This window comes from Colletotrichum fioriniae (assembly GCF_027942845.1).
Source record: "Colletotrichum fioriniae strain IMI 355084 chromosome Unknown scaffold_5, whole genome shotgun sequence".
NCBI classification, from domain to species: domain Eukaryota; kingdom Fungi; phylum Ascomycota; class Sordariomycetes; order Glomerellales; family Glomerellaceae; genus Colletotrichum; species Colletotrichum fioriniae.
Window position 1 is genome coordinate 1648271 of NW_027076841.1, and position 17088 is coordinate 1665358.

Genomic DNA, 17088 nt, shown 5'->3' on the forward strand with positions numbered 1-17088 from the left:
TTACTGCGAGTATTGTGCTCACTTATTCTCAGTTGTTGTCTGGTTGTCAGAAACGATCCTGCGACCACATTTGACCAATATCAGAGCGTACGGCCGTTAGTTCTACCCAGGTTCTCAGGAGGTCTACCGCGCGACTGAGATGTGAACAGTCGAATCAAGGTAGCCGCTATGGTACAGAAAGCGAACTCTTTCCTACATCCAACGTTCTCCATCGACTCAAGTTCCTCGGCTCCCTTTCCCCAAACGGCCAGCGAGTCACCCCTAAGCATGAAGCATTGGGACGACACACGCCCATCAGAAGAGACACACACGCGCACATCCCTACTAGATTCAAGCCCAGGGCTGAGAAGACTTTGGGAGAAAGCAAGTATGCACAGCCACGTCTTTCTATCTTCCACGAGGCGTGTTGCAAGTACATCATTGCCGTCCCCCCCCTCCCCCTTGCCCTGAGGGTTTGCTTGCTGCTTCGGACTTGTCTGCGCCTCTTCAATCTTCAACCTTGCCCTGCCCTTACCCTGCCTTACCCTGCCCTCCCTTCGCCATGCTTTCGGCGGCTGGCGCCCCCCTTCTCTCTCACCCCCGCCTTCTGGTTGTTACACAACGTGGGTCACTCCTCCAGAGCCATTACAGGGCAATGGTTCGACTTTTGGATTACGGGCCAATACCGGGCTGTTTGCTTCCGCTGAGGCTGGGCTAGCCTGTCTTGCGGCCCCCCAAATATATGGAGGCCCGGGGAGGGCAGCACGGATGACGGGTAGGTTATCTTTACAAGGTGTGCCTGGCATATTTGGATGATGGAGGGAGGGGAGAGGGGAGGCGCAAAATGAGACCGTGCCGAAGAAGTCGTATAGTGGATGTCAGAGATGAAGAATCGTAAGATCTACAGGAGATGGAGGGGGTGTCTGTGAACTTTGTTTCCAGCGGTAATGATGGTGGTGGTCAACCAGTCCTACGGAATCGGAGCAACGTGTAAGTGTGAGTGAGCAAGGGGTCCCGGACGGGAATCCGTAGGAACGAGAAGCGCCGCATACCTATTCAATGCCATCGGGCGCGCAGACCTTTTTCTTTTGACCCGGAATCTAGTCAGGGTCAGGAGAGGAGAAGGCAAACATCAAATTTACTCCGTACCCAAAGCCCAGGTCCTGAGAACCGCTTGCCGTCGAAGAAAGGCCCGACGTCCCTCTACGGTATGTCTGCTTCTACTGACTTCTTGGGTCATACCCCTGAACGTTCTTCGGCGTCGGCCGCTGCGGGACCTTTTGGAGTTTGTTTGTACCTCCGGTTTACCCCGTCCTGCGATCCAGTGTTTGGACAAGGCCCAAGGAGGAAGAGGAGGAGGACATCTAGGAAGGGAGCTAATTCCTGGTTCCAGGGGTTCTGCTTACTTACATGATTATTAGTTCTTGTCATGTACACATGTAGACTGACAGATAAACATATGCCGTTGTCATAAGAACGGATTTCGTGTGGTCAAGTGGTAGACAACTCCCTGAATACAAAATAAAGGGCTGGCGATGAACGGAACACTCGGCACGGGTGAAGAGTGCAACGTTTGATAAGTTGCTTACGGTGACATTGAAGGTAGGAAATCGTTGCTTGTTGACAGGCGCTACCCGAGACGCCATTTTCGGTCATCCTCTCATCTCTACTATAACGAGGTAAATTGAAAATCCAACACAGCCAAGCATCAGTCCAAAAGTTTGGAGCCTGGCCAGATCCAAGCAAAGAAGGGGGAATCACTGTCCATCGTGGAGCACTTCCATCGCATGTCATCCTTTCGCCATCCATCATAACTCCATGTCATCCATTACAAAATATTATGTCAGCGCATGCCTCTCAAGGGTCACTTTTGGCTGTCGTGTTCCTGTCAAACCAATGCCTCTACACCTGATTCGAGTTGTCGCCGGTGCTGTTGGCGTCCCTGTCTTCCTGAATCTGAACCCACTTCCCACTGCATTGATCACAACGCACGTGAGAGCAGTTCACACAAGCTGAATGCACTTTATAGTCTGCATCCCATGTACACGAGCACTAGATGTCATATTAGCATATCTTGACAGGCCAGAGGGAAGGAATTCCAGGATTACTCACGCATTCCCACATATATGTCTTCATCCTCTTATGGCCATGTTGTTCGGCGCCATCGTCCAGGCCTCTCTTTCTTGACTGACGATTGATTCTCCTGCCATTGGTCGTCGACTTTCGTGAGCCGGAGATTAGAATGTCATCAGCTGAGTCTGCATCGCTCAAGTCATCCGAAGATCCGGTGAGGTCGACGTTTGGCAACTCGGGATCGACAGCTACCCACTGAGAGTGGTCCTTCTTGGTAAAGCCGCCACGTCCGGCGTAGTGGTTGTCAATATGATCAAATCTTTCGGCCCAGGCGTTAACGCCCTTCTCTGGGATTTCGAAGATCTCGACACAGAAGCCACACCAGAACTTGGGTTCCCCGTTTCGCCCGACGCGACATTTCTCGAGGACCTTCTCAATATTGGACGAGTCGTTCATCTTGTGTTCTTTTTGAAGATGACTTCGGAAAGTTTCCCGGCGGTGGCAAACCTTGCCACAACTCTGATTGTCATCTTCAGACCGTTTTTCGGAACATTTCCATACCTCAAGCTGGAAATGTTGGCTGTTCTCGTGACGTTTCCAGTCATTTTTGCTGCCAAACTTCTTCTTGCAGCCGGCAAATGTGCATCCATACGGCTTTTCGTGACGTTTCATATGCTTTCTATTCCTTGGTTAACGACTTAGACATGCGGGATAACAGGATTAATACGTACTTGAGTTCACACTTGCGGTTGAACACTTTGCCACAGCCGGGGTCCGAACACCGATGCTGGCCGTCAGCACTGCCATTTGTCGTCGATGTAGATCTCTGAAGAGGCGTCTCTATTTGAGACTTCATGAATGTCTCGATGACATTCTTAGGCATTTTTGAGAGAAAGTCAAACATGGCTTGCTCACTCAGACTCTTGTTTGGAGATGCGGGAAGAGGCTGGTTGAAGATCAGCTCCTCCTGAGCTGAGTCCTTGTTGGCAGGTTGACTCCTAAGAATAGTCTCGTCCGAAGCGCAAGGGATCGAGTTGGTGCTTATGACCTCGGGGTCCAAAGGGTCTGTTGCAGGGGTCTTGAAAATCCCGTTGTGGGCTCTGCTTGATCCATTGGTATTGAGGTTGATATTCAATTTCAAGGCGGCAGGAACGCTCGCGGAATTGTCTTCACGAGTGAAACTGGATCTTTGGCTCCTCCGGTCTCCAATCGTGGCCCTTGGAGATGGCGCTTTCGAAACTTCTCCAGGCTGCACATATTGCTGGTGGGAATGAGGGCTTTCGCAAACCGATTGGCCATCACTGTCGTGCAATGGGGAGTTGGAAATGGCCTTGTCCGCGATAGATGATTCAAGACAGGCGTCGGGTGCTAAGCCGCCAATCTGCGTCAAGGACGGGTCGATGAGGTTGATCTCCGTGCCATGTACTGGATCCTGAGGGGAGAGTTGAACATCGTCGTACATTGGCGAAGGGCCATCGCCCCAGGTCATAGAAGGAGCCTGGTAGTACACCTCCGGGCCCACGCCCACACCTTCAAGAACGTCTTGTGTACTTTGGTGATACGTTTCTCCCAACGGCCTCTGGGTGGTTCTATATCCTGTTAGGCGCCTTGGACAGCTACATATGTTTCTTGATTTATGTTTCTTGACTCACTGGACAACATATTCGCTAAGATCATCCTCGGGATTGTGAACAATAGAATGCACCCGCTTCAGGTGTTGCCTGAAATTGTCGGCTCTCGGCCATATCTTGCTCTTCGTTGAGCATGTTCCTCTGTAGCAGCGATATCGCGGACCCGAGTTGAAGAACTCGGGGTGTACACTTCCTTTGTGTCTCTCAAGGTCATTTTGGGTGCCAAAACCCTCTGCACGGGTACATCCTTGAACATCACACTTGAAGGCTTTCTGGTGACGTTGGTGATGTTTGCTACGCAATTGATGTTAGCGATATGCTTCTAAAATTGAGTAGCATATGATTTCGATACTCACTTCAATTCTGACTTGGTCTTGCAGAGAGCACGGCAGTGGTCACAAACCAGCTTGTTATCGGCCGCACCATGATGAGTTACTGACATGGGAGTAGCTCCTAGGTTCCAGTGAGACTCTGCAGGTGTTGGGCCCAGTTGAAAGTCCAACAGTTGGCCCGAGATACTGTGAGTGTCTTGGCTCCGGTCCACATCGTTGAATACAGATGCGTTATCAACGCTATGCTTGGTCCTACTCTCATAACCAGAGTCTGAAGGCAAGTATTGTGGTACAGTACCGCAATCTGAAGGAAGAGGGCTCCTCCATGCGCCCGAGAAGTGAGTCTGATTGCGGCACCGGGGATCGCCTGAGACATTCAACTGTTGACCTTGATGAGAGTCGGGAAAGATTCCGGGAGGAACCCATGGTTGTGAAGTGTCATTTCCGTAGAAGTTCATCAATGCCCATGGCACTGGTGTCGTCTTCTGGGAAGGAAAGCCTTGATTTGTCGACTTTTCCATATTGGCTCGCGTCTCTGAGCCATGCATAGAAGCCATCTGATTATGCTTCGTAGGATCCATGATTGTAGTCTGAGGCAGGCTTTCATCGACCAGAGGTCGGCAAGAATTGGAAAGGAGCCGACTGGACCTGATGACTCCAGCTGGGAACTATTCGCATGGCGTTAGGCACATGTTGTATTGACCAGAGGAACGTATGTGTACAGTATCAAGTCAACAGGCACTGGCCTGAACTGGCATTATAACTTTGTAGTGCTGAGGGGTTTGTTTGATGGATAAAGAGAAAAGGGCAACCAACTCAAGACGGAACCAAGGTCACCTAAACTTGATACCCAACCACCTTTGTAACGTTCAATGCGTGGCGAAGAGGTACTTGACTCGACCCGAGTCCAAGTCCACCAAGAATGAGCCGTTCCTCGACCGAATGAGCCTCAGGCCGACGCGGATAGGGGCGATGGCCTCTGGATTGATGATTTCGGACGAAGAGGAACCCGGGACCAAGCGAAGGGGGCAAGGTTGATGCAGTTCAATTACCGGTCCGTAGTGGGTCGGTCGGAGCCGGGAGAGGATAGTAGATTGCCGGACTAGCAAGACATGGGTAGCTGGGCGACCGAGTGGGCGAAGTATCGCGGGACGCAAATCGCTGAGTGAAAGACGATAAAGTGGAAGAAACGCGAAGGTTTGTTCAGGCGATATGGGCACGGGCAGGACTTGTAGTCATTCAGGCAAGAGGAAAGGCAGTCAGTCGGCGGGCAGGAATGAGGAAGAGGATGAAGGGCGTGACAGATGTTGAGGACGGTGCGGCTTGGGGGAACAGATTGGGGGAACTGAGCCAATGAGGCAACCGCGGGCGCAGTCATTCGCTTGTCCGCCCTGCTTTTTGGGGAATTCTCGGTGAGCAGAGCACGCCGTCGCCTCGTTCCATCCAATCAGCGGGCAGAAAAATGTAGGCAACCACACGAGGCAGCCAGCAAGGCAACCACCGCCGCACCTTACAGGCGTCCCAAAGATGGTTCGCCATTTTTCCACTTCCACCACCGCCACAACCCGAGCCGACCGAACATTGAAGAAAAAGCAAGCCGAAGCTCAACCGTTCAGGAAAAAAGAAAAGAAAAAGAATAGAAAGACAGATAACGGTTTCGATTAAGACCTTAAACGAGGTCTACGATCGTTTTTTCGAATGCCGGAACATTCTCTTCTTTCAAATTGTCTAGAATCCGGAGGTAAAACGAAATATCTGAACAAACGCGATTGCGAGTGAACGTAAACCGAGGTACCTAACCTGAGAGCACATTCTCTGTCCAACTCATATTCAACACCTCTGCCAGCCACGGAAACTTTACCCTGAACCTGCTGTCTGGGGGCATATCTACACGAGAGTTCGACTCTTGTCTCTCTCGGCTGACATAACCAGTTTTGGTTGGGGCGCTCAATACCACTTCTGTTATCAGCAGCCCTTACTCCAATGTAGAGTACAAAGGCTTAGATGGCAATCGCTAGATCATGGGCTAAGGTACCATCTGTTCGTATTTCCATGGCCTCGACAGTGTCAGTCTTTGTGATTGAGCCGGGCCGCGACCACCTGTATAAGGTAGCTTTGAAAATAATGGAGGTAAGTTGGCGATATCCTCGAGCCTGAGCCGCCATCCTTGGGCATTATCGCATCTCATTCTCGGCCAACCATCAGTCGCTCGAGGTTGTCCGCCCACCAGTGCTCGCTCCTGTCCCTAGCATAGAAGCTGACCAAGCTTGTCGAGAAGCTTTACGCAAGTGTGCACTCTCTCATCTATGACGCAGCAGCAATGTCTTCATCGCACCACATTGACGGCCGTGAGCACCGCAACGCCCATTTTCACGGTTTCGCCGAACCTCCTCTCTCACAGCCGTCCTTGTCTATCTGTCCCCTCATTTTCGTTGGGCAAACTGCACATCTCCTGGAGCGTGATCGCTTGTATGGGGGAGCAAGACCCAGACTGGATGAGCATCACAGGAAACGAGTGTGTGCTTCGGAAAAGATATGATATGTCATTATTGATGTCGTTCTCCGATGGTACAAAACTTCACCGCGTACAGAGTCTTCGGAGCTTGCATATTTACTTCCGATGACCTGCTGTTCTCTCGAAGATCTGTGGGCATGGATGGCTACATATGTATGCGACTACTACACGCTTGCTGAGCGGGGCCTTGTCCCTTGTTGCACAGTATCACGAGTGCAACATGTTGGCCACGACATTTACTCCCCACCACATGAGCTTTTACTTTTACGCCGCGCGGCTCCATTGCTTTCTTGCGTCTCAAGTATGATTTCATTCATAAGTTCTACTTTTAAAAGGATCATTCGGCCGTATCTTCGGATTCGCCTGGTGGCTCGCCCGTCTCGCAGACGGATATTCGATGTTTGCTATTTGCCAAGGAGCGAACGTCCCTCTCAGCTTACTTAAACCCGCCTATCGGGCCGCTCCGCAAGATGCAAGCGACTGAGATCCCAACCTGACGGCCCAGACTGATTGGGTGACACAGGTACCACCCTCTCGGCCGTCAAAGTCTTGACGTTGATCATGTCACACTACTTCCACATGCGAGACGAACTTGATGCGATATGAGAGGAAATAACCAAGAGTGTCGACCACTGGCAACTGACAAGGTAATAGCAACGGTAGTCGCTGTCCGGTTGAGAATAGCAAACATCTGCTGTTATACTCAAAAACCCTGCGTTTTGACGGCATGGCCCAGTGAGGTTCCGGGATGCCGCTCAATATCGTGAAATCGATGCTATTAAAGACGTCTTGATGAACATCTACTACTAAGCCATCACGTCAACTAAAGATGTCTCAACTCTAATCTATTTTGCGACGTGTACGTGAAAGGAATATCCAGACATTTCATCAGTATGTCTGGCCCACTGGTGACTTCATTCTGCCACCTGAAGGCCCGAGGCAGGCTTCGAAGCGCCTCGTGCCGGGAAACGAAGTAGTTCCTGCATTCTCGTCATCTACCCGGCCAGCGGATGCAGTCTTCTCTTCCGGCCTGCATGATCCATCGTCTCTATGGTCAAAGGCTAGTCTCCCTCAGATAGCTTTTGGAGCTCGGAAGGAGTAAATAATGGGTGGTCTCGCCCCCACCACTCCACGTTAAACCTGGTCCTCCTCGCGAACAGGCATCTCGACATGGCATACCACCAATATGTCAGCAACACACGCACAGTGTGTCATGTACCCAGGCTTCCCCAACGTCCTTCAGCGAGGCCCTTTACGTCCATATGTAGATCGGTTCTCAGATAAACATGACAGACGTCGTTGCGGCCGATACCTTGAAGCTCGGGTATGAGATGTATATAAGACTGGGCGAACGCGCCAGAGAATAATCACTGAGTTCCCCATCAGATTTACTTTCACTTATATCGTCGACTTCGTTCAGATCGAGACTACTTGGGCCTCGCTTCTCAAACCTTTACGCCTCCAGAAGATCAGGCTGTATTCGAATAGTCTCAGCCGTAGGACATCCCTCCAAACGGACCTGGACGGCCAAACTGTGCGTATGTGAACGATCCCTTGTAACCACAACGTTTTCAGGGAGCTTACAAAGATCTCAGCTGCTCTTAAAAGCTTGTTTGGAACAATAACGAGTGCAAAACACTTGCCCACCGAAAACCCCCGTCTCAAGATGTGCGATTGGGAGGAGTTCCTCTTTACCTGCAACCATTCCGTTCTACGGCTCAAGTCATATTGCCACTTTGCCCGCAACGATCCCGGCCACCAATGCTTCGGCGTCAAGGTTCTTCGCAACTCGTGGCAGCAGAGCGTCCCCTGCGATAATTGCATCTTGGCCTGGCAGGATCAGGGGCACCCGCATTTCGCCGCCGGACAGCACCGCCAGCAAGAGTTTATTGGCGGCCAGCAACAGCGTCGTCATTAAGTCAGTCCAGTCACTTCCAATTTTTTGACAGTACCCGTGTGCATCAGTGGACTGTGGCAAGGAGTGTGTTTCTTGGGTTAAGTGCGAAAATCGTGGAGACGGTGCCTTCATATGTACGCCAGACTGTTTATAAAGAAACTGTGATTTTCGAAGATGTTTTAACAGGTAGAGACCGCAAGGGTTTCAGTTCCGCGCAGAATGTTAGGTTTAATTGATTTGTGGGGAAGATGGTAAAATGAAAAGTATCTGGTTGTCACGCTCAGTGTAGTTGTCCTCTTTTCTCATTTCTTACAAGAAGTTGGTAGGATGACAGCGTTTCCCTGTTTTAGCAGGATGATGAGTAGCCTGAGAGGCTGTGTTACATGAATCTAGATATTTGTAGGAACGACCTAAATCTTACGCGGGCTTATGCATGTTAAGATGTTAACACGGAGTGACTTGAGGATTGGCATTAGTCTGATGTTTCTGGAGTGTCTGAGTCCGGAGTGCCTAGGGTAAGATACCAAGAATCACTCCCGTGTGATCCTGCAAGCATTCGTTACACATCTATCTTTCAAGAGTAGGCACATTGGTTGACAGTATTCATGACCTCGGATTGGACTCTGAAACGAAGAGAAGAAGCTTTGCCTATTATAGAGGCTGTCAATCTACACATTTCGCTGAAGACTGAGGTCCCATAAGGTTTGTACTTCGTAACGATAACCCGCCAAACTGCGTTACTGGCTACTTTTCAGGCCAGAAAGAATCAAATCAGTTCTAAAAGGTCGTTTGCTAGAGTGTAGAGTCCCGTACTTCGACACCTTCTCAACTAGCTCATCCAGTCTCAGGGCTTGCGCCGTCCATTCTACGTCTCATCAAGATGTGAGAGAAGCATACTCCATGTCGTGAAAGAACATAATTTTCATCATGAATCGCTTTGGAACAACCCGTTCTCAGGTACGGTACCATACGCTGTCGGGCTCAAGTTGAGGGTGTAAGCACGACGAACAAGTACTTCTGCAAGGTATGTCGTACAACGGTACAACAGAGATTAAGCTGCTCCTATGAATCGGACCTTGGGATACTATTAACGCGGTCACTTCTCTGCAATTCAAGTCACGGGAAAGGGGATCAAGAGCTGAAACGCAAGATGATGTTAATGGCTGGGAGCCTGCAGTGACTCCAGGACACGTCATTTGTCATTTGTTTAACGACTTGATTCTTTGGGAATTCTCTGCTCACCCACATGGTCCTCGTATTCAATATAAAATGGTGCCCGAAATATGGCTGTCTCTCAAGTTGACGTAAGTATTTATCGTGAGCGATTGGGCGAACTTACACCGATCGTCGATAGAGGGGTAACTACTTACGCCCGGGACTGTGTCGCGACGTCGTGCAAGTACAGTGGCATCGCATATGAACGACGTATGCAGTACTCATTCCAACACATGTGTATGGATGGATTGGGAATTTTCATCGCACACTTCCTTGAGTATAAGGCAGCTTTACATCGAAGCCTTGTAATTTGCGATGAAGGCTCGAACTCATGGTGACATTGGAATATATTTTCAGCTGTAGATGAGTTAGAAATCACTGATTGTATAGAGCTACCCAACATGAGAGTAACAAGAGTCACCTAAGATGCCCCCTCTTCTCATTTCTCGGCGTAGGGTCATTCGCGCAAGGTATTCAGTCTATGGTTTACGTTTACACTCGCTCATGGTAACGTCTCACGCCCAAATGACGGATATCCGTGGCCTCCCACTTCTCCCACAACCTTCACTCGAGCTTCAAAACCGAGCTTTTAGTAACCTTCACTCAAAGTTGGTAGCGCCGGCGACGCGGCCAACAATGTTGTAGCGCTTGGAGAAGAAGGTGATCCAGTCGTTGAGAACACCCTTTCTCCTTGTCAGGAAGATCCTGCCAGTCGGCGCTGACATCCTCAGCCTTTGTTGAAGTCTTCCCGAGAGCGCGAGAGGCGTCCTTCCCAGCAAAAACTGAAGGATTGTCAATCATGATAGCCTCTGGATTGCGATGGGTGATTTCCTTACCGTTGTAGGATCCTCCTGCTTGGTATGCCTTGTTACCCGTTACATCGTATACGATTCCCTGTATTATCAAACATGAGAAATCCCTAAAAGTAAAAGGCCGGCGTGTTTCATTACCTTGATCGCAACGTATGTCTTTCCATTGGGGTCTGAGCCTGTGATATTGTTAGGATTGGTGGCGTGGATTCTATATGATGACAAGACAGTCGCATGTGAGGCCAAATACATCTAGCCACGTTCGAGACCGCTTGATGAAAGAAGGCCCAAAGTAGCAATCCGTTCATCGTTCGCAAACATGGGTTCATGAACTACGAGTGGTGCAAGATATGCGAGCGAGATCCTGAGCCCCGCTCGCTTTAACAACGAACACGGTCCCTCAAGGCGATTGCGATAGGAAAATACTGCCAGGGAGTCTCATAGTGGAAAAAGAAAGGCAAAACTCGACTTACCATCGGCCTTAGCCAACTCCTCGAGGGTGATGGGGTCATCCTTAGGAGGGGCCAGGGTGACGGGGTTCTTGGGCTCAAATTTTCCAGACATTTTGCTGATCTTTGCTGTGTTTTGAGCTATTTTGAAGCTTTGCGCTATTGAGCTAGCAATTTGATGTTGAATATGGAGTGCGATGGTTAGGAAGACGTCGAGTTCTTACACACAAAGTAGATGATGGCGGGGAGAGAGAAGCTCGGTATTTGCCCCTCTGAGGCCGGAGCTCTTCCCCACGATCAAGGTGGGGGGACACTTGCGACATTGCTGGCTGAGCCTCGGAGTAACTGCCTTCGTCTAATTGGCTGCGCATTGATCAGTATGGACCCACCAGAGCAAGAGCTCCAGACCTGCCGAACAATGCAGGCGAAACTCTCATTGATTTTTGATCGATACGTCACTTGACAGCCGCCCGATTACAATCAACCACCACGCTCCGACCCACGAGATTGGCCCATACCGCACAGCTTAACCGAGCTCAGGCAATCGATACTGCATCTCCTTCTCAATTGATGACGACGATGGCCGTGTCGCGCATTGCGGCATGTCGCGCAATCAATGGCCTGGTGCTTCGCCAGATCGCAAGGTCGCCCGGAACGTCCGCAGCAGCTTTAGGAGCAAGCACACCTCGGAATGCCGCAAATGTGTGCAGATATACCCAATTGAGACACCAGAGCACTTCAAACCCTTCGTATAATGGCTCTAAAAAGAACAATGTCTCTCCTCCTCCGCCGCCGCCACCGCCGCCACCTTCCGCAAGTCAGCTTTTGAGGGCAATATCCTTTCGCTCGCTTTTAACTTCCCTGACGCCGAGAGGCATCAAGAGGATGTTCAGAGAAAGTCCAGAAGAGCTTGTGCTAGCACTAGCAATGTGAGATATCTAAAGCCGTCGCTGTTACTAGGTTAAGTAGCTAATCCGAAGTTCTTAGTCTTGCTGGCTTGGCAGGTGTTTCCATCTACATCATCAAGTTGTACTTCGACTACTTCATGGCCCGTCAGTTCACCAAGTATCCCAAGCCCGTCGCCAAGTCTCTTCGTCGAGCTCTTTATTACACAAATATCAGCCCCGATCCGAACCTCGCGAGGAAATACTACAAGCAAGCACTGGAGCAGTGCAATGAGCTCCAGCTAGACCCGTTCTCGGATGATGTTTTGGGCATTAGGATTCAGACCGCGGCATGGCTCGAAAAGATCGAAAACTACCAAGGAGCCATTACCGTTTTGGATTCTGTGCTCAGAGACTGCCTCAAGTGGGTGGAATGGATGGAGAACTCCATTGCAGATGGAACAGTAGACAAGTCAGGAAAGCCGCCTGCTGCGAAGCCTACGTCGGAAAATCAACGACTCGCAGTTCCGGAGAATGGCGAGGAGAAGGCTGTCGAAAACCTGTGGCATAAGCGCACTCGCCTTCTAGCCAAAGCCGTCGGAACTAGCACCAAGCTTGGTGCCCTTTACTCGGACGAGCATGTGATGGAGCCAGAAAACTCTCTGGCCCGACTGACGTGGGCCGTCGAAACGGCACTGACAGAGTCAAAACGACGCCACAAGGAAGGTATCAAGAAGGATGAAGGTTCTTGGATGAGCCCAGAAGAAATTGGCGGTGCCATGGAGTGTTGGTCTCCCATGAAGCCCCCTATATCGTATCCGCTTTCAAGTTGCTGACATAGTTGAATAGCCCTCGCCCAGCACTACGAGGTTAAATCCCAGTTTCATCTGGCAGTACCTCTCTTATTCCAGGCATTACGACTTTGTGCTAGCCCTTGTCACCGAGTAACTATCAGTATGTTCTCAGGCCCCTGGGCTTAAAGTTCAAGTATGTTTTATAGGTCATACTGACACACTGTCTAGTGAACAATCTGGCCGCAGCGTTTGCTCAGCATCCCCTCCAGACTCCGCTGGACGCCATTCCCAACGCGCCTGCCACTTCCGACGCAATAGTCAGTCCCGACATGCCGACAGACCGAGCCGGGCTCTTGGAGGCTGCGAAGAACTGGGCTAGCAATGCCTACTCACATTCAAAGGATGTCAAGGGAGAAGACCGAACTGAAGAGTGTGATGAAGCTTGCGCCGTAGCATTAACAAACATGGGTGACATCGCTGCCCTACTGGGAAAGAAGGAGGACGCAAGAAAGCGTTTTCAGCAGGCAATCGACATGAGCAGGAAGATTGGCTTCGGTCCTGGCATCTCTCAGGCCGAAGCGGGACTTCAAAAACTCTAGGATGATCATATGATGGAGATACGGCCATTCAGACTGCTGAATCGCCCCGGGGATGTCTTTCTCGCCTCGCTTGAGGTATTGCCGGGGCAAAACAGGGCATCAGGATCCCATGTCGGCGAGCATATGAACATATTAAAAAGACGAGAGTGATGGTCCCCTCGCGCCCGCAAAGACCCTGCATAGGGCTAGGACTTGGCCAACAGAGTCCCGAAGCCGCTTCTGCTGCATCCTTCTACGACATGGACCTTTTTCAAATCGATTAGCATGGGTCCGCAGATGTGAACCGAAAATAGGTAGACGATGGGGCCTTTGTGCCTTCCTACGCCGTACCAAAGGATTCTTGACTGGGGCGCATATGAGGACGGAGAAATACCACGATGGTAGCCAGGGGCCACTGGACCACGACTAGGTCGGATTCAGCAGCATCATTGCATCCGGTGCAGGAAGTCCCGACTGTCATAATTGTTAGAGCCACCGCCCATCTAGAAAGATGGCAAACGGAGCGAGTTGCTTGGAAGCCAGCAACGGATCCATCCAAGCTCGCTTCGGTATTGGCAGTTCCATTACACCAATAGCGACGAAAGTGCAAACAACAGAATTTGATTCAAGCCGTTGAATGAGCACTTGAAACGCAGCCGCCAAAGTCTCACATAGTCTCACACAGTCGGTCTCTCTTATGATGTAAGACGACTTTTTGATCAAACACAGAACTGCTATGAACGGTTACATACTCCCAAGCCCTAAGGCCATGATTCTGATGGTCCGAGAGACCTCATCGTCGAGATTGGGGCCATACCCAGAAACCTGCATGGGACCGAAATGTGCTCTCACCAATCGTATGGGCGAATGACAACGGCTTAGCGTAAAGGCGGGTGGGCGGGTGCAGTTCGATGGGTCCAGTGCCCCCTGCATGTTCATCCAAGCAACTCCAGTACTGGGGCAAATAAAAATTACCCTTTTCGGAAAATAGTTGGGCTGAGAGACGGTCTTCGTGGACGAAGAAAACGCTGCCAGCCACCTACCAGCGGTTCAACAGCCTGAGCGCCGCAGAGCGGAATCTGACACTAACTTGCAAAGATTCCTTCTGCCTAATCTATAGTGGGAAACCACCATGTGGCTTGCCCCAGCAGACCCCGAGACAAATCGTCAAACTTCAAAGTCTCGACGCAAAACGGTGCTCGTTAAGCCACCGTTCATGCTGCTATACCATGCAGCAAAGATGCGGGAATCCCACATCATGTCAACTGTTTAACGTCGCATTGCATCCTCGGAATTTTGAAGAGCACCGAACATTCAGAACTTGAGCTCTGGTAAATCAAGACCGTTCGCATTTTTTCATCGATACTCAGGATACTGGCAGCGTAAGGCGCGCAATCGACCATAACATGTACTCCGTACAGGCCTAATGTTTTGAGATCATCTGAAGACAGCATAGGTCGGTTCGTCTTCGAGAAGCGATTTCCACCTATGATTCTGCTGGTGTGGTCATTGCGACTGCCAGTTCTGACCTTCAGATACAACAAAAAACAACATACGGTCGCCAACAACGAACCATGGCCTCAAGGACAGAGCCTTGCAGAACTTTGCGAGTTTCTCCGTCATTTCATGGTCCTCACTTTCCAGGGCAGGCACAGCTCAATGACCATGTGGCCGCCGGCACAAAGTGTGACAGCCCTTTGCAGCTTGCGGCATTTCGGGATAGCATGCCGGCATCCGTCAAACCATGATCTTGAGAAGCAGCCCTTATCTTTGTGGATGAAATACATTCTGCCATATCTCAAGCTCATGTTTTTCTTACCCTCCTTCCCTGGCCTTTCGTGACACCTGGCTTATGCACGCCATGAAGAGCGAAGGCTTATGTACCTGGACAAGAAGATATGTCTGCCTCTCATGCTCCGCGAATCTCAGGGACAGAACATCTTTCATCAAGTCAACCGAGTATTTCCCTCCGTGGTAACAATTGATGGCACCATCTTGTCTAGCTCTTGCCTGGGCAAGCAATCACTTTATTAGCAGAAATACAATGAAGGGAACTGGCCTTTGTTTTTTCCAGAGAATTTTCTTTTGCTACAGCCGACAGCGCGCCTACACCTACCCATCAAAGAATTGACGGAGATTGGACCCAAAGTTTCTCACGGAATTCCGCTAAGCTAGTATTCCCCCGTCGCATTGGAAACACCAACTCACATGTTGCGGGCGAACGCCGAGTTAAGAGGCACCGCCATGGATATATCGACGGACGAGACCTTGGTATCTCATTCGACTCTATCGTTCTGCTTCTCGCCCGGGGTCTGTAGCAGAGTGCTGCGGCAATTGTATACCGAGGCCTGCGTTCGTGAATCTTCGCTCAGCTGTCCGTAATTTACTTAGCTCTGTCGCGAAAGGTGGGCCGGCAGCTTTTAAAATAGACTTGACTCTGCCGAGCTATAGCCTCATCCGTCCGTCATCAATCCAGCTCTAAGGATTGAGTCTCATCTTCTCGAGCATGGATTACTCTGCCCTTTCTCGAGACCAGACAAACCAGTCTACGACTGTCGTCACTCACCAATACTAAGGCAACAGAGACCCTGAATTCTCAAGCCAGTCTCCTTCGCATTATGGGGGCTACTACCCTTCGAACGCCCTGACAACGCCTGAATCCCCGTAAGTATGGTTCCAAGGGACATGGGGCCGCGGGTAACGCTAACGGCTGCAACATGGCAAAACAAAGCTGGGCATGTGATTGGCATGTTCGTACAGTCGTGGAAGTCTAGGGTTCGAAAATACACCAAGAATAATACAGCCATGCATCAGAACCCCGCCCTTCCGCTGAACTCGGAAGCGGAGAATGGGGTCGAGAAGACTTCAACAGGGACAATATATGGCTGCCTGATCTCGAGAATAGCGAACGGCCCGCGGCGAAACTGACCCTTCAAATCTCGCAGAAATCATGCGACGAGCGGCAAACTATTGGCATCCTCCCGCTGCCATAATCGTCACAATGGCCTGCTATTTCCGGTTGGGAAGCGGACTTCAACCAAAGGCGAAGCATAAGAGACCGTTTTCGGGAGTTCCGTTGTGGAGTTCCACCCGGGAGCACGGGCTGCGAGCGATAGGATTCGGATCCGGGGAGGAACAGGAATGCTGATCTTCGGGCGCCTCACCTTAAGGTTATTTGGAGGTGACAACGATGAGATCGACACCACGAGGTCACCTCACGGCTTGCGAGAAGCGGCAGATCAGTCCATATTGCAGCAAAAAGATGGACGCGGCGTTTGCCGACTCACTCAAGCCTCTTACTTCCGACTCGCAGAACAGAATACCGAGGCTATGATAACGGTGATGAGCAATTCGAAACGGCGCATCAGGTCCAAAGGAAGTTGTCTTGGTAGGGAAAGCCGGCAAAACGTTGCAACCAGAAAATGACAGCCGCTAGTGCGGCGGAACTCCACTACAAAGGTCACATCACACTCATGTTGTCCCGTTGAACGCCAATGGACAAGCTCTTTACTCATTCTCAGTATCCTACTTTCCTCGCAATTTGGTCAATGGGTCCTTCCAGGAATGAGGCAACGTTTCTCTTCTTTTCAATGAGGTTAATCGCTTACTAGATACAATGCAAAATATCCAAGCCTCAAATGTTTGAGTCGTGGCTGTGGTGGGGGCGAAAGACATTTGACAGACTGGCAGGGCCACCGCTTATCAGATGAAGATCCGTGCAATGTACGGATCCTGCAAGAGCAAGGAGCAATAAGGTATTCAACCGTCGGTCTTTGCGAAGTTCACTAGACATGGGCGGACGAGAAGACACAAAGTTCCCATGTGTTCCACTATGCCAATGTTGCAGAATCAGACCCCACGGCCTAGACCAACACCATCTCTCATCGGATACTTGTCCGCGACATCCCACCCCAGATTGAGAGTCCACCATC

At 50.5% G+C, this 17088-nt stretch overlaps 4 protein-coding genes across 4 annotated transcripts; 1 reads left to right on the forward strand and 3 right to left on the reverse strand.

The window, feature by feature from the left end:
* Positions 1–1881: 1881 nt before the first annotated feature.
* N0V96_005127 (uncharacterized protein) lies at positions 1882–2508 on the reverse strand (the record flags this gene model as incomplete). The annotated part of the gene is made up of 3 exons (XM_065757311.1): positions 1882–1935; positions 2002–2031; positions 2092–2508. The coding sequence occupies 3 exons, from the start codon at positions 2506–2508 to the stop codon at positions 1882–1884; spliced, it is 501 nt and encodes a 166-aa protein (XP_065614080.1).
* Positions 2509–2731: 223 nt separating this feature from the next.
* N0V96_005128 (uncharacterized protein) lies at positions 2732–3541 on the reverse strand (the record flags this gene model as incomplete). The annotated part of the gene is made up of 1 exon (XM_053191293.2): positions 2732–3541. The coding sequence occupies one exon, from the start codon at positions 3539–3541 to the stop codon at positions 2732–2734; it is 810 nt and encodes a 269-aa protein (XP_053051276.2).
* Positions 3542–10241: 6700 nt separating this feature from the next.
* On the reverse strand, positions 10242–11015 carry N0V96_005129 (uncharacterized protein; the record flags this gene model as incomplete). The annotated part of the gene is made up of 4 exons (XM_065757312.1): positions 10242–10424; positions 10479–10493; positions 10593–10630; positions 10925–11015. 4 exons carry the CDS (start codon positions 11013–11015, stop codon positions 10242–10244), a joined length of 327 nt encoding a protein of 108 aa, XP_065614081.1.
* Positions 11016–11785: 770 nt separating this feature from the next.
* N0V96_005130 (uncharacterized protein) lies at positions 11786–13177 on the forward strand (the record flags this gene model as incomplete). Its single annotated transcript, XM_065757313.1, has 3 exons — positions 11786–11829; positions 11888–12528; positions 12807–13177. 3 exons carry the CDS (start codon positions 11786–11788, stop codon positions 13175–13177), a joined length of 1056 nt encoding a protein of 351 aa, XP_065614082.1.
* Positions 13178–17088: the final 3911 nt, after the last annotated feature.